The sequence below is a fragment of the Pelmatolapia mariae genome, linkage group LG15 (assembly GCF_036321145.2).
Source record: "Pelmatolapia mariae isolate MD_Pm_ZW linkage group LG15, Pm_UMD_F_2, whole genome shotgun sequence".
Classification (NCBI taxonomy): domain Eukaryota; kingdom Metazoa; phylum Chordata; class Actinopteri; order Cichliformes; family Cichlidae; genus Pelmatolapia; species Pelmatolapia mariae.
Genome location: NC_086240.1, coordinates 30,081,111 through 30,099,619, shown reverse-complemented (window position 1 = coordinate 30,099,619; position 18,509 = coordinate 30,081,111). Strand labels below are relative to the sequence as shown.

At 41.4% G+C, this 18,509-nt stretch overlaps 1 protein-coding gene across 5 annotated transcripts in view; it reads left to right on the top strand.

Annotated features, from left to right (window-relative positions):
- enah (ENAH actin regulator) overlaps positions 1-18,509 on the top strand; it is a 133,151-nt gene that overhangs the window by 77,437 nt on the left and 37,205 nt on the right. For all 5 annotated transcript variants that reach the window (XM_063494884.1, XM_063494882.1, XM_063494887.1 and 2 more), the window contains exon 4: positions 18,266-18,338. In XM_063494884.1, the coding sequence (XP_063350954.1) occupies positions 18,266-18,338 (73 nt within the window). The remainder of the gene's footprint in view (positions 1-18,265; positions 18,339-18,509) is intronic.

Genomic DNA, 18,509 nt, shown 5'->3' with positions numbered 1-18,509 from the left:
CACACTGCATGCCATGCTTGTCAGCTAACAGGGAGGGAGGCGACTATTCGCCCAAATCACTTGCCATAATCCACCTTTGGGGTGTGATGGATCAGGAGATGATGACATAGATGTGCAGCTGACAAACAATTGTAAGAACCTTGGAGTCATTTTTGACCAGGATATGTCCTTCAAGGCACATATTAAACAAATATGTAAGACTGCTTTCTTCCATTTGCGCAACATCTCTAAAATTAGAAATATCCTGTCTCAGAGTGATGCTGAAAAACTAGTTCATGCCTTCATTACTTCCAGGCTGGACTACTGTAATTCTTTATTATCAGAATGTCCTAAAAATTCGCTGAAAAATCTTCAGCTAATCCAAAATGCTGCAGCAAGAGTACTGACAGGGACTAGGAAGAGAGAGCATATTTCTCCTGTTTTGGCTTCCCTTCATTGGCTTCCTGTTAAATCCAGAATTGAATTCAAAATCCTGCTCCTCACATACAAGGTCTTAAATAATCAGGCCCCATCTTATCTTAATGACCTTGTAGTACCATATCACCCTATTAGAGCACTTCGCTCTCGCTCTGCAGGCCTACTTGTTGTCCCTAGGGTATTTAAAAGTAGAATGGGAGGGAGAGCCTTCAGTTTTCAGGCCCCTCTTCTGTGGAACCAGCTTCCAGTTTGGATTCGGGAGACAGACACTATCTCTACTTTCAAGATTAGGCTTAAAACTTTCCTTTTTGCTAAAGCATATAGTTAGGGCTGGACCAGGTGACCCTGAATCCTCCCTTAGTTATGCTGCAATAGACGTAGACTGCCGGGGATTCCCATGATGCATCGAGTTTTTCCTTTCCAGTCACCTTCTCACTCAGTATGTGTTAATAGACCTCTCTGCATCGAATCATATCTGTTATTAATCTCTGTCTCTCTTCCACAGCATGTCTTTATCCTGTTTTCCTTCTTTCACCCCAACCGGTCGCAGCAGATGGCCGCCCCTCCCTGAGCCTGGTTCTGCCGGAGGTTTCTTCCTGTTAAAAGGGAGTTTTTCCTTCCCACTGTCGCCGAAGTGCTTGCTCATAGGGGGTCATATGATATGATAGTTGGGTTTTTCTCTGTATTTAATATTGTGCTATCTACTGTACAATATAAAGCGCCTTGAGGCGACTTTTGTTGTGATTTGGCGCTATATAAATAAAATTGAATTGAATTGTGACTCTGTCATGTCAGTATGGACCAGTCTGACACTCCAAGCCAGGTTTTTACAGTTGTAATATTTTTAGTTGGTCAGTCATATCTCCTGAAAATACCAACATGTATAAAAACCCCATCTATATCTGTATAAGTGTCTCAGGGTCTTGTTCACGAGTGACGGGAGAAGGGAGCAGGAGATCAACAGACTGATCGGTGCTGTGGCTGCAGTGATGCAGACGTTGTACCGGTCCGTCGTAGTGAAGAGAGGGGTGAGTGTAAAAGCGAAGCTCTCAATTTACTGGGCAATCTACGTCCCTACCATCACTACCGTCACCTATGGTCACGAGCTGTGGGTAGTGACCAAAAGAACGAGATCATACAAGTGGTGGAAATGGGTGGCTGGCCTGTCCCTTAGACATAGGGTGAAGAGTTCAGCTATCTGGGAGGGGCTCAGGGTAGAGCCGCTGCTCCTCTACATTGACAGTAGTCATTTGAGGTGGTTCGGGCATCTGACAAGGATGCCTCCTCGGCACCTCCAGGTCAGGTGTTCCGTGCATGTCTCACCAGGAGGAGGCCACAAGGCAGACCCAGGAATGCCTTGGTGTTCCCCTGGACAAGCTGGAGGAGGTGGCTGGGGAGAGGGAGGTGTGGGTTTCTCTGCTTAGGCCTCCACAACCTGGCCCCGGATAAGCTGAAGGAGATGGATGGACGGATCAAATATAAATCCTTTCTTTTGAAGGTCTTCTCTGTGTCGCTAGTTTCACCTGTGGTGTTTCTCAGGTTAATCTGTGTGTGTACTTCGTCTTCCTGTCAGTCATCAGTTCATTTGCATTTTTCTTTCTTCCCAAAGCCTGGTGTTGCCTTCTTCTGTGGATCCTGGAAATCTGTACGATAAAGCACTACTTACTGGTTTGAATTTCAATTTTGTAGTTGTTCTGTTTGCTGTCAGTCCATTCAATACTGACTGGTATGCAGCTGATTAAATATGACAGAAACTGACACATCATTTTTCAGCTGTCCTTCCTGCCTTCAAAAGGACTTGTTTTTAATTCTTTTATTTAGGATTATTGACCACTCAAAGCACTTGGCACACAGACATTATTACAACACTCTGTTGTCATTTATATATATTTTTGACTCTTTGACTCTTTGTCAGCTGCCAGTTGACCTCTGACCTTGTGACTAGTTATATGCTTCCAACATTGCCTCTTTTAATGGAAGCATGTTTACACCTTAAGTGGGGAAAACCCTAAGTTGACACATCCAGTTGCTAACACCTCTGTGTGACTTTGCAGCTTGATTGCTGATGTTAGTTTAGTTTAGTGTCAGGTTTAGTGAAGCCAGATAAAGAAAACATATCTTGGATATGTTCATGGTACAGACGCTGTTCTTCCCCTTTTTGTTTATCCTCTGACTTCTTTTCCTCTATTTTCTAAGCTTAAGGCTTAACTTTGAACTCTGTGCATATCTTCTTTTTGTATTAAAGCATGGATTTTACTTCTACCTTCCTAAAGCTTCTGCCCCTGGCTTGTTCTTTTAATGAAGCATTACCTAAATGTACGTTCACCAAATGGAGGAGAGAAAAGCTAGCAGTTGGGCAATGAAAGCATTCATGCAGGCTCGCCAGTAGAGTTGTCTAATTCTTTGCTCTTTTTGTCTGGGTAGCCACAGTTGGAGTTGGCAAAAGCTTGTCTCCACAGAGATGTGTGAAAAGTTGCTAAGTGCGGCTCATCAATTTATTTTGAGTCCTCACTGTTCCTGCCAGCAGTATAGAGCATGTGGCTCTGGATGTTGTGAAACCTTTGTTGCAGAGGAGGGGGTGAAACCTGAGAGCTGGAGGTGAAAAGAGAGGCACATTTCATCCCTCATCCCATAGAAACAGCCTGTATGTCTCTGGACCACCAGGAGTAGTGGGGGGGGGGGGGGGTGTTTTTGCAGGTCACGGATGAGAGCAATGTGTAAACATTTTGGGGTCCGGCACTCCCCCCAGCAACTGTCCACCACACCAGTCTGGCATGTGTTTTTCTTGTTTTAACATGACAGCGTGTGATCACGCTTGCATCAGAAGCCCCCCCCCCCCTTTCTATTTCTCAATGAGCTTATGGTCTCTGGCATCAAACACGAGTTTGCAGACGACTGCACAGCTGGACTAGAGAGACCGAGGCAAGAGGCAAAAGGAAAGTTGTGTGCAACAGGACAGAGTAAGCGACAGAGTTTAAAAAGAGAAATACATTGCAGAAGTATCCGCAGACATGCCGGCCGCAGCAAGAGTTCACAGATTCCCCCAGGAGCAGCAGAAGATCAGCCGCGCTCAAATCATCCTCAGGAGTGAGTAGTCAGCCTGGCAGGAGTGTTGAACCGGAGCACCGATCTGCTTGGCTGTTTTATGTTGTCTTGCGTGCCTCTGTTTTGTCTTTAGATTATGCATGATGGAGCATAAAAATACAAACGATTTTTTTTTTTATTAATAAAAGAAATTTAAGAAATAAATTTTGAGCTGTTTATCAAGATTAAAAAACAACAACAGACAAACACTGTTTGCTGTTGTTTTAAAGAAGCTGCAAATACTGCTTATATTTCATATGCTTTTTAATAGAACACCTGTTATGGGCACAAAGATTTATCCATCAGTAAACCATCATGTCATTACTGTCGTCTAGTTAAATGAGCAATCATACGAATATATTCCACTACCGCCTTCTCAGCGTGTCTAAGCATTTTGTCCCACGAGTCTCAGACACATGTCAGTCGGAAGTGAGGACTCTGCAGAAACCTGATTGGCTGCAGAGCTCTCCTGTAATTTCATTGGTTAAGCTGTGCTCTAGTTGTCGTGTAGCAACAGTGTCAAAAGGCTGGAGGGAAGATTGACCATAGTTGCCATGGTCTCATGATCTTTGAAAGAGAAACAAGTTTAATTGTACATGTGAGCCACAGCACAAGTCCTCCTTTGTGTTTGCCAGCTGGGTGTGATATATGTAATGATTTGTTTGACAGGCCGTCCAAGCATAAAAACGCAGCTATGAGTACGGAAATACCAAAAAGCCAGTCCACTGACCGGCTTCCAGAGTACAGAGTGGGAAGCCAACTAACCTAAGACGACTCTGAACAAATGTTACACAGGATATTTCATGCTCCTCTTCAGCTCCATATTTTCATTTTTTTCACTTTGTTATAGCAGCTTCGCATTTGCAACCCCCTTAATCATCCACTGTCTGAAATGAGCTATTTTAGTTCCCTTCCTGTTCCCTCACTCAAGTTGGTGGTACTTGAGTGCTCACAGCCCTTTTCCCCATTTTTCCTAGTTTTCTATAAAACTGGACTTCTTTTTTCAACAGTACTTGCGTCTTCATTTTTCACTTTTAGAAGCTACAGCCATTTTTTTTTTAATTCTAAGTTTGGGAAATCTGGTAAAAAAAATTACCATAAACGGAGGCATCCTAATATGGAATCCTTACAATTTTACCATACTGAGATAGGCTGAATATTACTGTGTAAAACTTTGTAATAGTTTCTAATTATCACTACAATCAATATTATGATAGTTTGGGAAACCAGTTAGTATTGGCCTTTAAACAAGAAGAAACATTGCTTACTTTATCTAGAATATAGACCAGTACTTAGAATATGCAGCTTTAAGGCATGTATTCTTTGGGGTACAGGCCCAACTCAGTGGAAACATCATAATGAATCTAGAAAACCCTCACCGAAACCAAACCTTGCTCAACTTTGCCAAAACTCACGAGGAAGTAAACAAAACACTTGAGTTAAAAAGCCAAACAACCACGCTGTAATTATGGATGTCATCATCTTTCAGCTCAGATGGTCAAAACATCCTCAGACACCACAAGACTTGAGTCACACTAATAAGTTTCCATCTTTTGGTCTCTGGTTAATGGCCAGTTATATGGTGTGTGCCAAATCTCCTGCTCATCATTGCATTCCCACAAAGTCATATGTGCTTTAATCTTATAGCATGGAATGTAAAGATTCCTTGCGTCAAGCGAATCTGTGTCATTCAACTGTTACTCATTAATCATGTGCTAAATAAAATTTGTGTGAATCTGTAGGAGCTGGGAGGGTATCAGCAGAGTGGCAGTATAATTAAAGCATCTCCACTGCTGTCTTGTCTTTAAACCTTTCTTAGATTCAAATAGCAAAAATTAGACCAAAAAATGCAAACTTTGTTGCGGTGTCCCAACTCCAAGTCATGGAAAACAAACCCAACGCTCCTGCACACATAAGATGTCGCAGACTGGAAGAATGCTCTGACATGATGAAATATCGAATTAAAAAAAGAAAAGAGATAGATAATAGGTCTGATTTTGAATTATTTACCCACAGAATGCTCTCTTCTCTCAGTCTAAAATAATCTGCTGCCATTTCTCGTCATTTAATGCTGACAAAATGAGCCTTTCGGCACTTTTTGAGCACTCACTGCCAGTTCTGAATGATCGGAGACTCATTTCACCGGAGAAGCTGATGAAGCAGTTTTATGTACAGCTGCCCCCTCTTGTGCTGCATTCCTCATCCCCACTTAGGCTTATCTCTAATTTCTGTTTGTTTGTTTTTTTTCTTCGTTCTCTAATTCAGGTTTTCACAGTGAAGACTGTAGGGGGGAAAAAAGGTGACTGAACACTCCATGTGACTACAGCTACTACTACTTTGTTGCTGTCTGGTAGTGTTTTCCTCTCACATTCTTGTCCAAACTCATCCATCCTTATTGTTGTTGCTGCTGCTGCTACCATTAGCCTGTCGAGCTATAATGAGTCATTCAGTAATATATAATTCATGGCAGTATTGGTTTTGTGTGTGTGAAAGATTCTCGTGGGTAAGGCAGAGGTAGCAGCTTTACAGGAACACCCAAGCCAGCCCTGTTTTCTGCCTTTATCTGTGTGTGTGGAACTCATTCTGTCCTTGGATCAGGACCATTGGGTTCCATCCTGCTGTAGATGGGCCATTGCTTTACATCCAAACAGGTTGGCACAAACAGTTTGCCTCTACATGCGAGTCTGCAACCAACAAATTAGTTGCATTTAATTAACATTTAGAGGGCAGTGATTGACCAGTTAATAATTTCCTATGTGATCCAGTTGTTGTTGAATTCATCATCTGGTCCCCTCTAAGTCAAACCCCCTGCTTTCCCCTAGTTCCAAGTGTTTACCATAACCCTTCATTCTGCAGGTTGCTGGGCAGATCTGAAACTATATTAAGTACATGTTTGTAGGTTGTGTCACACTGACAGATGATCCCTGTCGTTTGACATGGATTCAGAATCATCCCTGCCCTGTCACTCAGATATTCTGACAGGGCACTGGGTTGGAATTGGATTTCCAGCAGTCATTCAAGGGGTGGTGATGGAAATGTGTAGCTGAGCAGAGGTATAGATATCATTACCCTACTGCCCCTCTAGACATCGTGACTCCCACGAGCCCCAAAATAATCCTTTGACACACTGAGTGAGTCGGAGATACAGAAACAGATGGAGACGGCTCAGCTCAGCCTGGACCCGCAGCTACTTAAATCTCCTGCACGTCTGTCTGTAACAGGATTTGTCGCTAATTAACATAATAATTAATGTACTCTCTCTGATTGAGTCAGAGGTCCTGTAATGATGCAAATTCTGTGTGAATCTAAATCTGGGTAGTTGGGCTAACACCTGTCTTTTTAAGTTGTTTTTCTGATTTAAAGAGTAACAGCTTTTAAGCTTGACCTTGAACAGCATGGTAAAAAATGAAATCAAGAAGAAATTCACAAATTCAGTTTTTAATTTGTCAATGATTTAACAGGGGTTACCAGAGGCCCAAGTTCTTTCAAATTTGGACACATAAAAAGAACACATGTTAAGTCTTTAAAATCTTTTAAAACAGCAGCAACGGAACATCTCGATCAGCCACTTTCAAAAGAGAAGGCTTTTGAATCCCAGTAACCAATAGCTTGAAAGTCACTGCTTTTGATGGTGGAGTGCACCTATGAGCTTTTAAGTTCCTGCTTAGTGTAATGTCAGCCATCCAATCAGGTTAATCATGGCAAGGTTGCTTTAAAGTAATGAAGTAATGGATGAGGTTAACAGAGGTAAGGGGTTGGACAGGCAGCGGCAGAGCAATTGATGGCGAGAGCTGGAAGCCACGCAGAGAATTTAAGGGGTTATGTGCCAGATGACCCATTTACTTGGCTATCTAATATAAAGGTTATTGATGGAGAACCATTTCACCTTCCTTTCCCGAAGACACAGACTTCAGCAGGAAGCATGAGATCGAGGCGGACGGCACATTCCCGGCTCTGTCACAAATACTTAGTGATTTTTCTAGTAACTCTCTCAATCCTGCCTGCATTTGGCCAGTAGGAGAACTGCAGACACCCGCAGAACAAACTGGAGATAAAAAAAAAATGGATGTAATGACTCTGAAGATATTGTTGAAGCACCTTACACCTGCATCCTTTCATGATGGCCAGAAGTTGGTGAATTGGGGCTCCAGCAGACACAATGCTTCACTCAGCATACGTATTTGGCTACACAGTTGGACTCAAACGCAGTTCAGTGAACTGTTATTGTCCTATGGGTGGTAAACAGAATTAAGCAAATACAATGGAAGCGATTTTATGAAGGAGTTAGTTCAATGCTCTGAGCTTGACTGGTAAATATGACCAAAATCTGATTTGATTAGAATAATGTACTTCTGTAGATCGGCTGTGTTCTCTCTTACTGCATGGGCTATAGATGCGGCCACTTTACCCGACAACAGACCTTGGAGGATGACATCATGATCTATATGACGCTGTGAGCTTTCGGTGTGTAAAAAGTTGTCCCTGTAATCCTGCTGTCTGAGCTTTGTGCCAGATGGTCTAAATCAAGCTGGCTGTGGACATTTGTCTTACGTGTTACCTTTGACTGTGTGAAGGCAGTTTCAATTTCAAATTTCATTCGGTTTTCCAGGGCAGCGTGTCTCTGACTGTATCTTAACACGCTGTTGGCTTTGGTTCTCCCTGTAGCCATGTGTGCTAAAAAATGTAGGGCCTCGTGACACCGTAAGGCTCTGTGGATCAAAGTGTGTACCAAAGCAGAAACTCGGAGCTTCATAGATTATTTATAACCCCCGTGTGCTTTTTAGCACGTTGGTGCCTAAGGGTTTGACGGATGGACATGTTTATAGAGAAATGAAGTGAATAAATGCTCCTCCACTGCAGACACATACACTACAGAAATACCTTGACCTGTTGGCAGTTGACAGTGTCAGCTCCTCACTTGTATAAACGGGATGGTTGCGAGGTTTGATGACGGCTTGTTTTTCTGCCAGTTTAAAAAAAAAAAAAAATGGCTCAGAGGGTAAAACAAAGTAGAATGAGGCCGTCTACTCATTTCATTCATCCTGACAGACAATCTGCCTCTTTTGTTTCATGTCACCTTTTTTTTTCCCCCTTTACTTTTGTGTTTTGTGTCCAGATCATATTAGATAGCTCCGATAACTAATGCTAAGGTTTTTTGTTTTTTTTTTAAAGGTAATCACCATAGTCATTTTTGATGAGACGTGGAGGATAGAACCAAAAAAGTTTAAGCTTGCTCAACCTGACTTTTTTAAAAAAAACATTATTATACATCACCTTGGTTTAGTACCAGCTTAATTGTAGACTTGTAGTCCATGCTGCACCCCCGTCCTGTGCAGACCCTGACATCCTCAGGTCAGACTTGGTCAGACTAGAGTTGCATTTCCAGCAAGCAAAAAAGCTGTTTTAATCTTGTTTGCACAATTTCTCATCCATCATTCTGAGACTTCTGCCTCCAACACAATGGAAGAAAATAGCGGACTTACCTGTCTTTCAGTTACCTTGGTTCATAGCAGGGATGCAGCCGTACTGATGCTTGGCTGATACTGTCGTTGGTAAATGATCATTAAATGGCATTCACCAATAGAACTGAAAACAGTATCTTTATTTTCCTCAGACACAAAGTGTGTGAATAAATAGCAACAAAACATCATAAACAAGTGCTTGGGGGGGAAATATTAATATCACTACTGACTACAAGCCAAACTACTTTTAAACAGCGATGTTTCTGTCTGCCCAGAACTTCAATATGTACATTTCTAATTATTATTTTTATTTTTATTATGGGCTAACAAAAAATCTTCTAGTATATTGAAAGTTGTGTTTGGACTGTATTCAGACTGATGTCTGGGAGAACTGAGACTGATGTTTATTCTACTCCAGGCTCAGACAACAGGCTATAAATACTGTTGTTTATCAATTATAAATATTATTTGGATGGTTTTTAGGGCTTGAGTGTGAGCTCAGTGTGCAGGAATTACATGGAGTCACCCTCCCTAAACAGTCGCGGCAGATGGCTGCCCTTCCCTGAGCCTGGTTTCTTCCTGTTAAAAGGGAGTTTTTCCTTCCCACTGTCGCCAGGTGCTTGCTCAAAGGGGGCTTTCTAATTGTTACGCTTTTTTCTGTGGCGAGTCCGTTTGAGAATTTCACAGAAGAATAACACAGTAAGTCTCAGGATAATAAAACCCACTCTGTCTGTAGGTCTAAACATTATGTGGTGTTCTAACTTGGGTGAACTAAGCCTTTCTGTTTGATGCCATTTCTTGTCATCTGAATGAATAATTTAGGTATTCTACATTTATGTGAAACAACAAACCATGGAGTTTCAGTCCCTCTATCTCCCCATGCACATGCTGGTAATGATATTGAGAGCAGCAGCATGTGTCCTTCTCTGTATCCAGTGCATAAATAATAGATTAGATCCAGGAAGTACCAACCGGTGGACCAACCCATCAGGTAGGGAATCCATCCTACCACATTACGTACACAACGCCCGGTCTATTTCTTTTCCTTTGGCCTCTTTATCTTCCTTTTATGTCCCATCAGTTTCTTTCTACTCACTCTGAATCTCCAGCAGTTTTGCTCTCTCTCACTCCCTCTTATGCTCATCCCTCCCTCCTACTTTCTATCCCTCCCTCCCCTCTTCCTTTTGTTTCCATCAATTCTAATCTGTTGGAGAACTGGCACAAAGAGAAACCACACCCAGCATTCCAGCATCATTTTTAAAGGTGCACCGTCCAGATATTGGGATATCAGGACATCAGACTGCAGAGAATAAAGAACTTGTGCCACTGCTATTTTATTAAAAGGAGTCTTCTTTTGATGGAACTTTTGCTCGTAAGCATCAGTCTGCGTTAGAAACCTCCCGCACTGTGGGCACTGCACAGCTAAGGCACAAGGATTTGACAGAGGAAACTCTGGAGAGCCCGAGCTATGGTTTTATATGTGACGTCCCAGGACTGTACAAGAGGAGCTGGCAGCAGGGTGGTAGTGACTCTGAGGCCTGGCAACGGTTCAGACAGGGCCTCACACGGACTGTGGCGCTACGTTTGCTGCCAGAGGAGGCCCACACTGACGCTGCCCTCATGTAGGTATACAGGAGTGATGGCCGTCAGTGGCTACTGTACTTGTTGTGTGTATCTGCGGGACATTTCAAGGTTGCTCAAGAAAAGTTACTTATCAGATGTGTGAGTGGATGGCAATTATAGATTTTCTGTTATCTCCTATAAACTATTATCACCCTTGTAATCCTGCTGAGATGACACATTGCAAACACTCTCGTTTCCAAAAAAGTGTTTTAGGCCTTGATGGTGATGGTGATCTGATGATATACTGCTTTTTTTTTCTTTTTCTTTTTTTTTTTGTTAAACCTCCTACTTGTCTTTGGCTTTACTCTTTGCTCTGCCTGTTTTCCCAACCTTGTGTCAGATAGTGTTTTTGGAAGCAGGCCAAGTCTAAGTGCTGTTGTCTGGGGTCATTGGATCACTTCAGCTCTCTGGAGACGATTCATTTGACAAGAAGGGAGGCTGGCTGTGTTTTGAGAAAGCATTCCGAGCACCGGCAGGTTTGGCGTTGTGATCCTTCCTTGTGCTAAATAGTTAAATACTAAGATACAGTAATAAAAAGCTTGGTCTAATGAGAAAACGAGGCCTAAATGAGCGTCTGACCCGGTGATTTGATTTAAAGTCATCCCTCCTGAGCAGCTTTCGGGGCTGGTGCCCTGCTAGGCTGCTGTCTGAGTCTTGTCATTAGCACATAAGCTCTATTAGAGCAGACAGTAACACAATTACACCCACAGGCACTGGAAGATGGAGACAAGGGACCATGTCAGCAGTTGCAGTTGCAGATATAGACTGCCTTAATTTGATAATATTTCAAGACTGGACTAGAAGGAAATCATCAAGATGGTAATAAGATGAGATGATTTGGATGATCACAGTAGATGGATAGCTACATGCAGAGGTGGTTACAAAAAAGTGCTTTGTATCAGTCTTGTTCAGATTTACTTTGTGCTGGGGATAATCAGAACACAATGTTGACTTTCAGGGATTAAAGTGTCTCTGAAGTGTTGTCTTTTTTCTTTTTCTTTTTTTAAGGCACTGTAGCTTTAAGAGCAGTGTGTTTGTTATTTAAGTGCTAAGCTGCATCTATTTTCTGTGTTAGTTTTTGATATTCAGTTTTGGGATTCTGATGGTAACACACACAAACCATGTTAGCTTGTGCTAATCCTTTCCCCCCTCTGTGATATTTATCAACAATCTAAGGACGCTCTCTGCTTTGTGCTTTTTACATAAATCAGTATCTGAAGTCACAGCTTAGACACTCTTTCTAACTCCTGTAGTTATTTTCTCAATTGTAAAATCAGGTGTCTTCTAGTTTTAGAATCAACATTAGGTATTTATTATCATGCCAGTTTTCAGCTGAGCCTATCCAGGCATGTTACCTCTGAACAAATGACTTCCTGTAGTAACCTCTTTCATTCAGTACACGGCTGCCAGCTCTCAGACTATTGCATTTATTACACATATAAACAGGAGGAAAAGTAAAAATTGCCTGCTTTGTTTTCCAACTGAAGCGCTCAAGTTCCCACAGTAGCCCCGATGTATCTTGTTACCTGGAGAGGGGCATATTCTTGCTTCTTTTTTCTTTTTCTTCTTTTTACTACAGCATCCACCATCAAAGAGTGGATTACAGTTTTTAGCTAGTTTATGGTAAATGGATGTATAAAGCTTGGTTAAAAAGTCCTTGTGTTTGCAGGTTTGCTAGCAGTCCTTCAGCTGTCTGTCTCTGCTCTGCATCTGTAAGGTTCTTGTATTTCTGTGTGTTTAGTCTTGTAATGGCGATTCTAAGTAATCCTCACAGCAACCTGCTCTCGAAAAAATAAGCACATGTTTTCGTTTTCATGTGTGACTTCAACAAATAAATATTTAGGAGTTGATCTGCATTTCTTGCTCAGGACTAGCAAACTCACATCTCTCATAAATATAGTGGTCCCTCTCTTTGATGCGGTTCACCTTTCGCGGCCTTGCTGTTTTGTGGATTTTTGTTTTGTGCAATTTTCCATGGTTTGTTTTTGTTTGTTTGTTTTTTACAGCACATTGTGTTCTGCGTCCTGATTGGCTGTAGACCATTGCCAATCAATCTCGAGCCGTGTCTCCTGTATAGTACAGATTGCATTCAGCTTTACACAAATTTACATAAATCTTCGATCGCTAGCAGTGTGACTGAAGTGCTGTGCTGTACTGTATGTTTGTAAGTTTTCTCCCCAACAAACACAACAATGTCGACGAAACGTTTTGCACCGTCAAAGGCACCTCTGGGTGCCTTTGATTTCATTCTATTTTTCTATTTCTATTTTTCTATTCTATTTTTGCTTTGGTTTCATTCTATAATGCTGGACTACGAAGGTTTGAGCTTTGAGAGTGTTTAAACAAGTGTGAAAATGTTCATGCCTGTCTGAGAAAAGTGTATAAAGTGTGTAGTGAGGGGTTTTACAGCCTTAAAACATCTATAATAATTGTAAAAAAATAAAGTTGGTTACTTCGTGGATTTCACCTATCGCGAGTTATTATTGGAACGTAAACGAGGGACCACTGTATAACACTAGGATCCGATGCATTTACAGTGAAGTTGCATGCACTTACAGAATAAAAGCACAAAGTTGTACTGTAGTTTCATACAAAAAAACATGAAGCCATCCTTGTGAGGCGTTAGAAAAGATAAGATCCAGTCCTTAAACGTCTTTATCTAGGGATTATTTTTACGTTTACAGGTATGCGTTTAGCTGTTTAAAAAAAGAGGGTTTTTTTTATTGTTAATAATTGTATTTATTTTTGGGTGCTCTGTTAATGTCCCTGGAAAATATAAATATTTGATAAAAAGTGTATTTTGTAGACCTGATATGTGCTGTCAGTGAGTAACTCCCTCATCTGTGGTTTACAGTCAGCACACATCACAGATGTGTGCTGACAGAGGGACCGCACCTTTTTTTTTTTAACAGTCCGCTGATTCACAGCTTCCCTCTGAGGGTTTTTGCTACCCCAGGGTTTCAAAAAAGTAGCTTATATAAATATTGAAACCACGTCTACACATCTAGTTCACCAAAAACACCGACAGACATGCTCTGTTCAGCTGCAAAACTAAGAAGATGTTCAGAGAACTTGAAATTTTAAAGCCAAAACCTTTGTCACTTTGAATTCTGCATTTAAACTTTATTCCTCAAAGACTTTGAAATCTAACGTGATTCTTCTTTTTCTTCTTCTCCCTATGTAAATATGCAGGAACTCGCATCCGTATAACTTCATTTTATTTCTGTAACTTATTAAACATTTACTGAGTTTTAAGTTGCTAACATTGTAAACAGCTTCAAATTTGGAGTGAGCAAACTTGAAATGAATAATTAAATTGATATAGATTATAGATGTTGTGGTCCAAGTCATGGGCAGCATAGTTGCCTGGACTTCCCTCTCCCCAGCCTCTATCTCATGCTCCTTTGGAGGGGGGGCGGTGCACCAAAGCGTTCCCGGGCCAGCTGAGACACAAACTCCCTAGTGTGTCCTGGATTGTGGGTTTTATTTGTGTGTGTGTGTGTGTGTGTGTGTGTGTGTTTGTTTGTTTGTTTGTTTGAATTCACTTATTTATTTGGGAATAACTCGGTGAGATCAGCCTTAGGGATAAGTCAGCTATGCCCCACTTCCACTGGAGATCCTCAAAGTATTCTTTCTGTGGCCTGACTCAAATCAACATCAGTAGCACTTCATATCCACTGTATATGTTTGGGAAAGAAACCTGCTTCCTCCTCCTGAGAAAAGCACATTGCCATGTCGTCTTCAGGGCCAGCTGTAGCCCTTTGGACAAGGTACTGTAGCCCCAGTGCATCCATCTGGGTCTGCGTGAATACAGATCCATTTACCAGGGACTAAACTAGCAGAACATACCTGACCAATAAACTTGATAGTGAAGTTACTAATATAACTTCAGTTAGCCAATATAACAAATGGCTGCTCTTGTGATGGTGAATGGTTATGTGTCACTCTGTGTTAGCCTGTTTTAAATTCATGAATAAAAATAAGAGGTTCAAAAATTGGGGTGGCAGGGCGGTTAGCACTGTTGCCTCACAGCAAGAAAGTCCTGAGTTCAATTCCATCATCAGGCCAGGGCCTTTCTGTGTGGAGTTCGCATGTTCTCTCTGTGTTAGCGTGAATTCTCTCCAGGTACTCCGGCTTCCTCCCACAGTCCAAAGACATGCAGTTAGTGGAGTTAGGTTAATTGGTAACTCTAAATTGCCCATAAGTGTAAATATGAGAGCGTATGATTGTCTGTGTCTATGTGTAGATAACAGGGTTTCTTCTTTTACTTTGGTAATAAACTGGCACCAGATGAATGCTAAAAACCTTGCATGTGTCACCATGCCATTCTTTCAAACAAATAATTTTTAAATTGGAATTAACATATCTCATTTCTAAGTGCCTATAATTTATCCATTTATCGCTATAATTTATCCAGCTATTGAAATCCTGTAGTAAAACCAGCATTTCCTCACAAATATGAAAGCTAAATTGGAAAATTTAGAAATTTAAAAAATTCAAATGCCTAATGGAATTTAATGAAAAATAAAACTTTATTTGCTTTATATAATTAACTTACAAAAATGTAACAAAAACAGTGTCGTAAATATCAGATCACTTGGATGTAGGTGAATATATCAGTGTTACATGTTGTGACAGTGCAGGGTTCAAACGAATAACTGAATACATTTGTACTTCCATAGCAAAGGGGTTCCCTGAAGGCAGCAGTTTTCCCCAGATAGACGCGGCTCTCCATCACAACACACAAACTGCACAGGAGCATCTCATGATAATTTGAACCAGAGCCCAAGGCACTGGCACATCCTGCACATTTCCCAGATTCCATCCAGTTGAGCACCCCAAAGGATTTTGTCCATGCCCACAGTCTTCCACTTGGGTGTTAGTGGCAATCCAAGCTTCTACTGCAACACCCTGAGGTGTCTTTGGGAGAACACTCACATAAAATTATGTGAATGATCTGAACTGCATTCCGGGCCATCTCTTGCAGACAGCTTTTTTTTTTTTTTGCCTCCATTGTGTTTTTTGTTTTCTGGAAAATGGAAACAATGAATCAAGCTGAAGGGTCACAGTTTTGATTTAACATCTTAAAATGGTCCAGAAGTGTTTAGTAGATGACCTTGAAGGGGAGATCAGTCATATTTTAATCAAGTAGGTTTTTTGTTTTTTATGTTATGGACCTGTCCTCAAAACTCACAGCTAGTATTTACGACTGATAAATGAAGGCCTTAATGGCACCACGCTGACTCGTACCTCCCCTTTTAACTCGATAATCTGTATTCCAAGTATTTGGCTATTTCCGCTTGGATACTCTTTTGTCAAGTGGCCTTTTATGGTGATAGAAAACCCTTCACCATTTCTTGCAGATGACCTAAAAGTCTGAAATTGAACAAAAAAGCTGAGATAAGGCAAGTGGAAGAAAAGGAAGTAACATAAAGAGAGCTGTTGTTCCTGTGCTCTGATTGCTTTGACACAGACGTGGCAAACCTCGTATTCTCCCCTTGTGGGAAAAGTAGCTGCTGTCAATACCAATAGCAGTGTTAAGTAGAGGCAATGTGTGTGAGCACGTTGGTATTCAGATGCAGTCATGAGCCTGGCTGCAGCCCAGATTCAGCCTGTTTTATCTTTCTGTCTCGGTCTGTTGATACGGTCAGGACTTGGCTGAATACTAATTACACTCAAATCTGCTCCCTGCTCGGCTCCGTGCAGATCCAGAAGCTTCTCATTGCTCTGTGTGTGTTTTATGTGCACAGCACCACTTTGGTCCTTCTGACTAATGCTCATCTTTAGGTAAAAGTTAGCTCATTAGTGAGTGTAAAGTACACAGAGCTGTCAGTGTTTCACTCATGCAGGATTTGTTTTACTTTTTTTTTTTTTTTTTTTAACAACAATTAAAAAATGTTCTACTTTCTACTCTCAGATATGTATGAAGTCACAGAGAGGCTATCATTTGGCCATTTCAGGCACACAGCTATGGCTCTGGGCACAGAAGACCCACCTACTTCCCATTTATAAGGGGCAGCCAATCAGACAAAACCTGCTTGCAATTGCAGATGCTGCATATTGTGTTCACAGCTCCCTGCCTGTGGGGGATGCTGTTCATTTTCTTCTGCATTTTATTAATATTGAAGTTTTCGGTGGCAGACGGCCATTGGTGTTAGACTGGAGATGGGATCTAACAAGACCGGCTTGCCTATTCCAATCAGACCTTTTTCTGTGTTGTGGTTGTGTGAACAGATGTTTACTGTCTAGAAGAGCTAGATTACTCATTTTGTACAAATCATAAATATCTTCTTTAAAAAAAGCAGCCCTCGTAGTTATAAAGATTTAGCCTTTTTGGTTAATAGCTTTCTTTTCTCCTGTTTAGGTGCTGGTGTTACCCCTCAAAAGATGAATAACAATCAAACTGGTCCTTCCTTGCAGGAATCACATTTTGATGCTCTACGTTTTCCCCCCAGCCGCGTCGTAATACGGTTGACCCATGGTGCTGCACTGATATTGAGTCATTTTAAAATTACCGCAGATCATTTCAAACTGTATTTGTAATGTAGCACTACTTCCAAGAATAAAAGCATAATAGGTCACCGTCAGACAGACTTGGCAGATTCTCAGATTCTTCAATTCGGCCCGCATGATTCTGACTAGTTCCTATTGCTTTGTCTGTATACAAAACACACAAAGACACACTCTCACACACACCTGCTGTACCTGCTTGGTTACAAAAATGGCTGATAAAAGAGAAAAGTAGGTAATATGGTGGCGATTGTTCTCTGAATGACTGGAAACTTGTAGTATTTGTGGTACACACTAATATGGATACATGATGGTTTCTGTTCAGAAGGTTTTGAGCTTTTATAAAAATGACTGGATGTTCTAAATTCAGCGTTTCAAATGAAACAGGGCTAATTCTGTGATTTCCACCGTCTACACTTTGAATTTACTTCATTGCAGAGACTCACATCATTGTTTATTACTTTTATTTTAAGCTTAAAGTACCTGTTATTTTTCACACTGCGTCTTTATTGTGATGATGTTTCCTTTGGAAAAACAAAAAACAAAATCTAACTGGACACACTGAAAGCTCAAAGCCCCCCTGGGAGTCTGAGACGCATCTCAGTTAACAAGAGAAGAAAGGGAGAACTGCTCTGCATCCAGATGTTCCTACAGGAAGAGGGTGGGGTGGTGGAATGACTTGAACCTGGAGTGTAGCAGATGTATGTGGAAGCACTGAGTGTTTGCGTGTTTGGATCGAATATGAAACGTGAGCGCGTTAAAGATTCCACAAAGCCTTTTGGTGCTAGTTTTGTTTTTTCCTCCTGGTGCTGCTTTTTCTTTTTCTTCTCTCAGACCTGGCGCTTCAGTCCAGCTCCGAGTATTTACCTCCCTTTCTTAGCAAATAACAAGTGTCTGCCAGAAATGGCTTTACAGGACATGAAGCCACCAGAGAGCTACAGAAGCCAGATAAACTGCAGATATTTTGCCAGATAATTTGGTTACTATGGCAACCAGGAGAATCTCCCTGTTTTCACTCTGAACTGTTCTGAGCAGCTCTTTGCACAGGTTACCTTAAAAACCTTGTATTTTGATAGGTCAGATGCTTTGACTGGAACAATGATCATGTGAGCTGAATGTCTAACAGTTGCCGTGTGTGTGTGTGTGTGTGTGTGTGTTGCCCTCTACAGGTCCTACGTTGCCCAGACAGGGCCCCCAGGTTCAGAATGGTCCCACGCCAGAGGAGATGGACCTGCAGAGGAGGTAAGGACTACTTTTCATGCTTAAAGTCTGTCATAATGCAGGGTCCAACACTAAGTAATGCGTTACATATCATGTATTAAAATAAGTAATACATGATATTAATCGCTACCTGGCGAGTACTTCTTCACACTACTTGTTACATTACTTTTGTGTTACACTGTAGCATGGCAT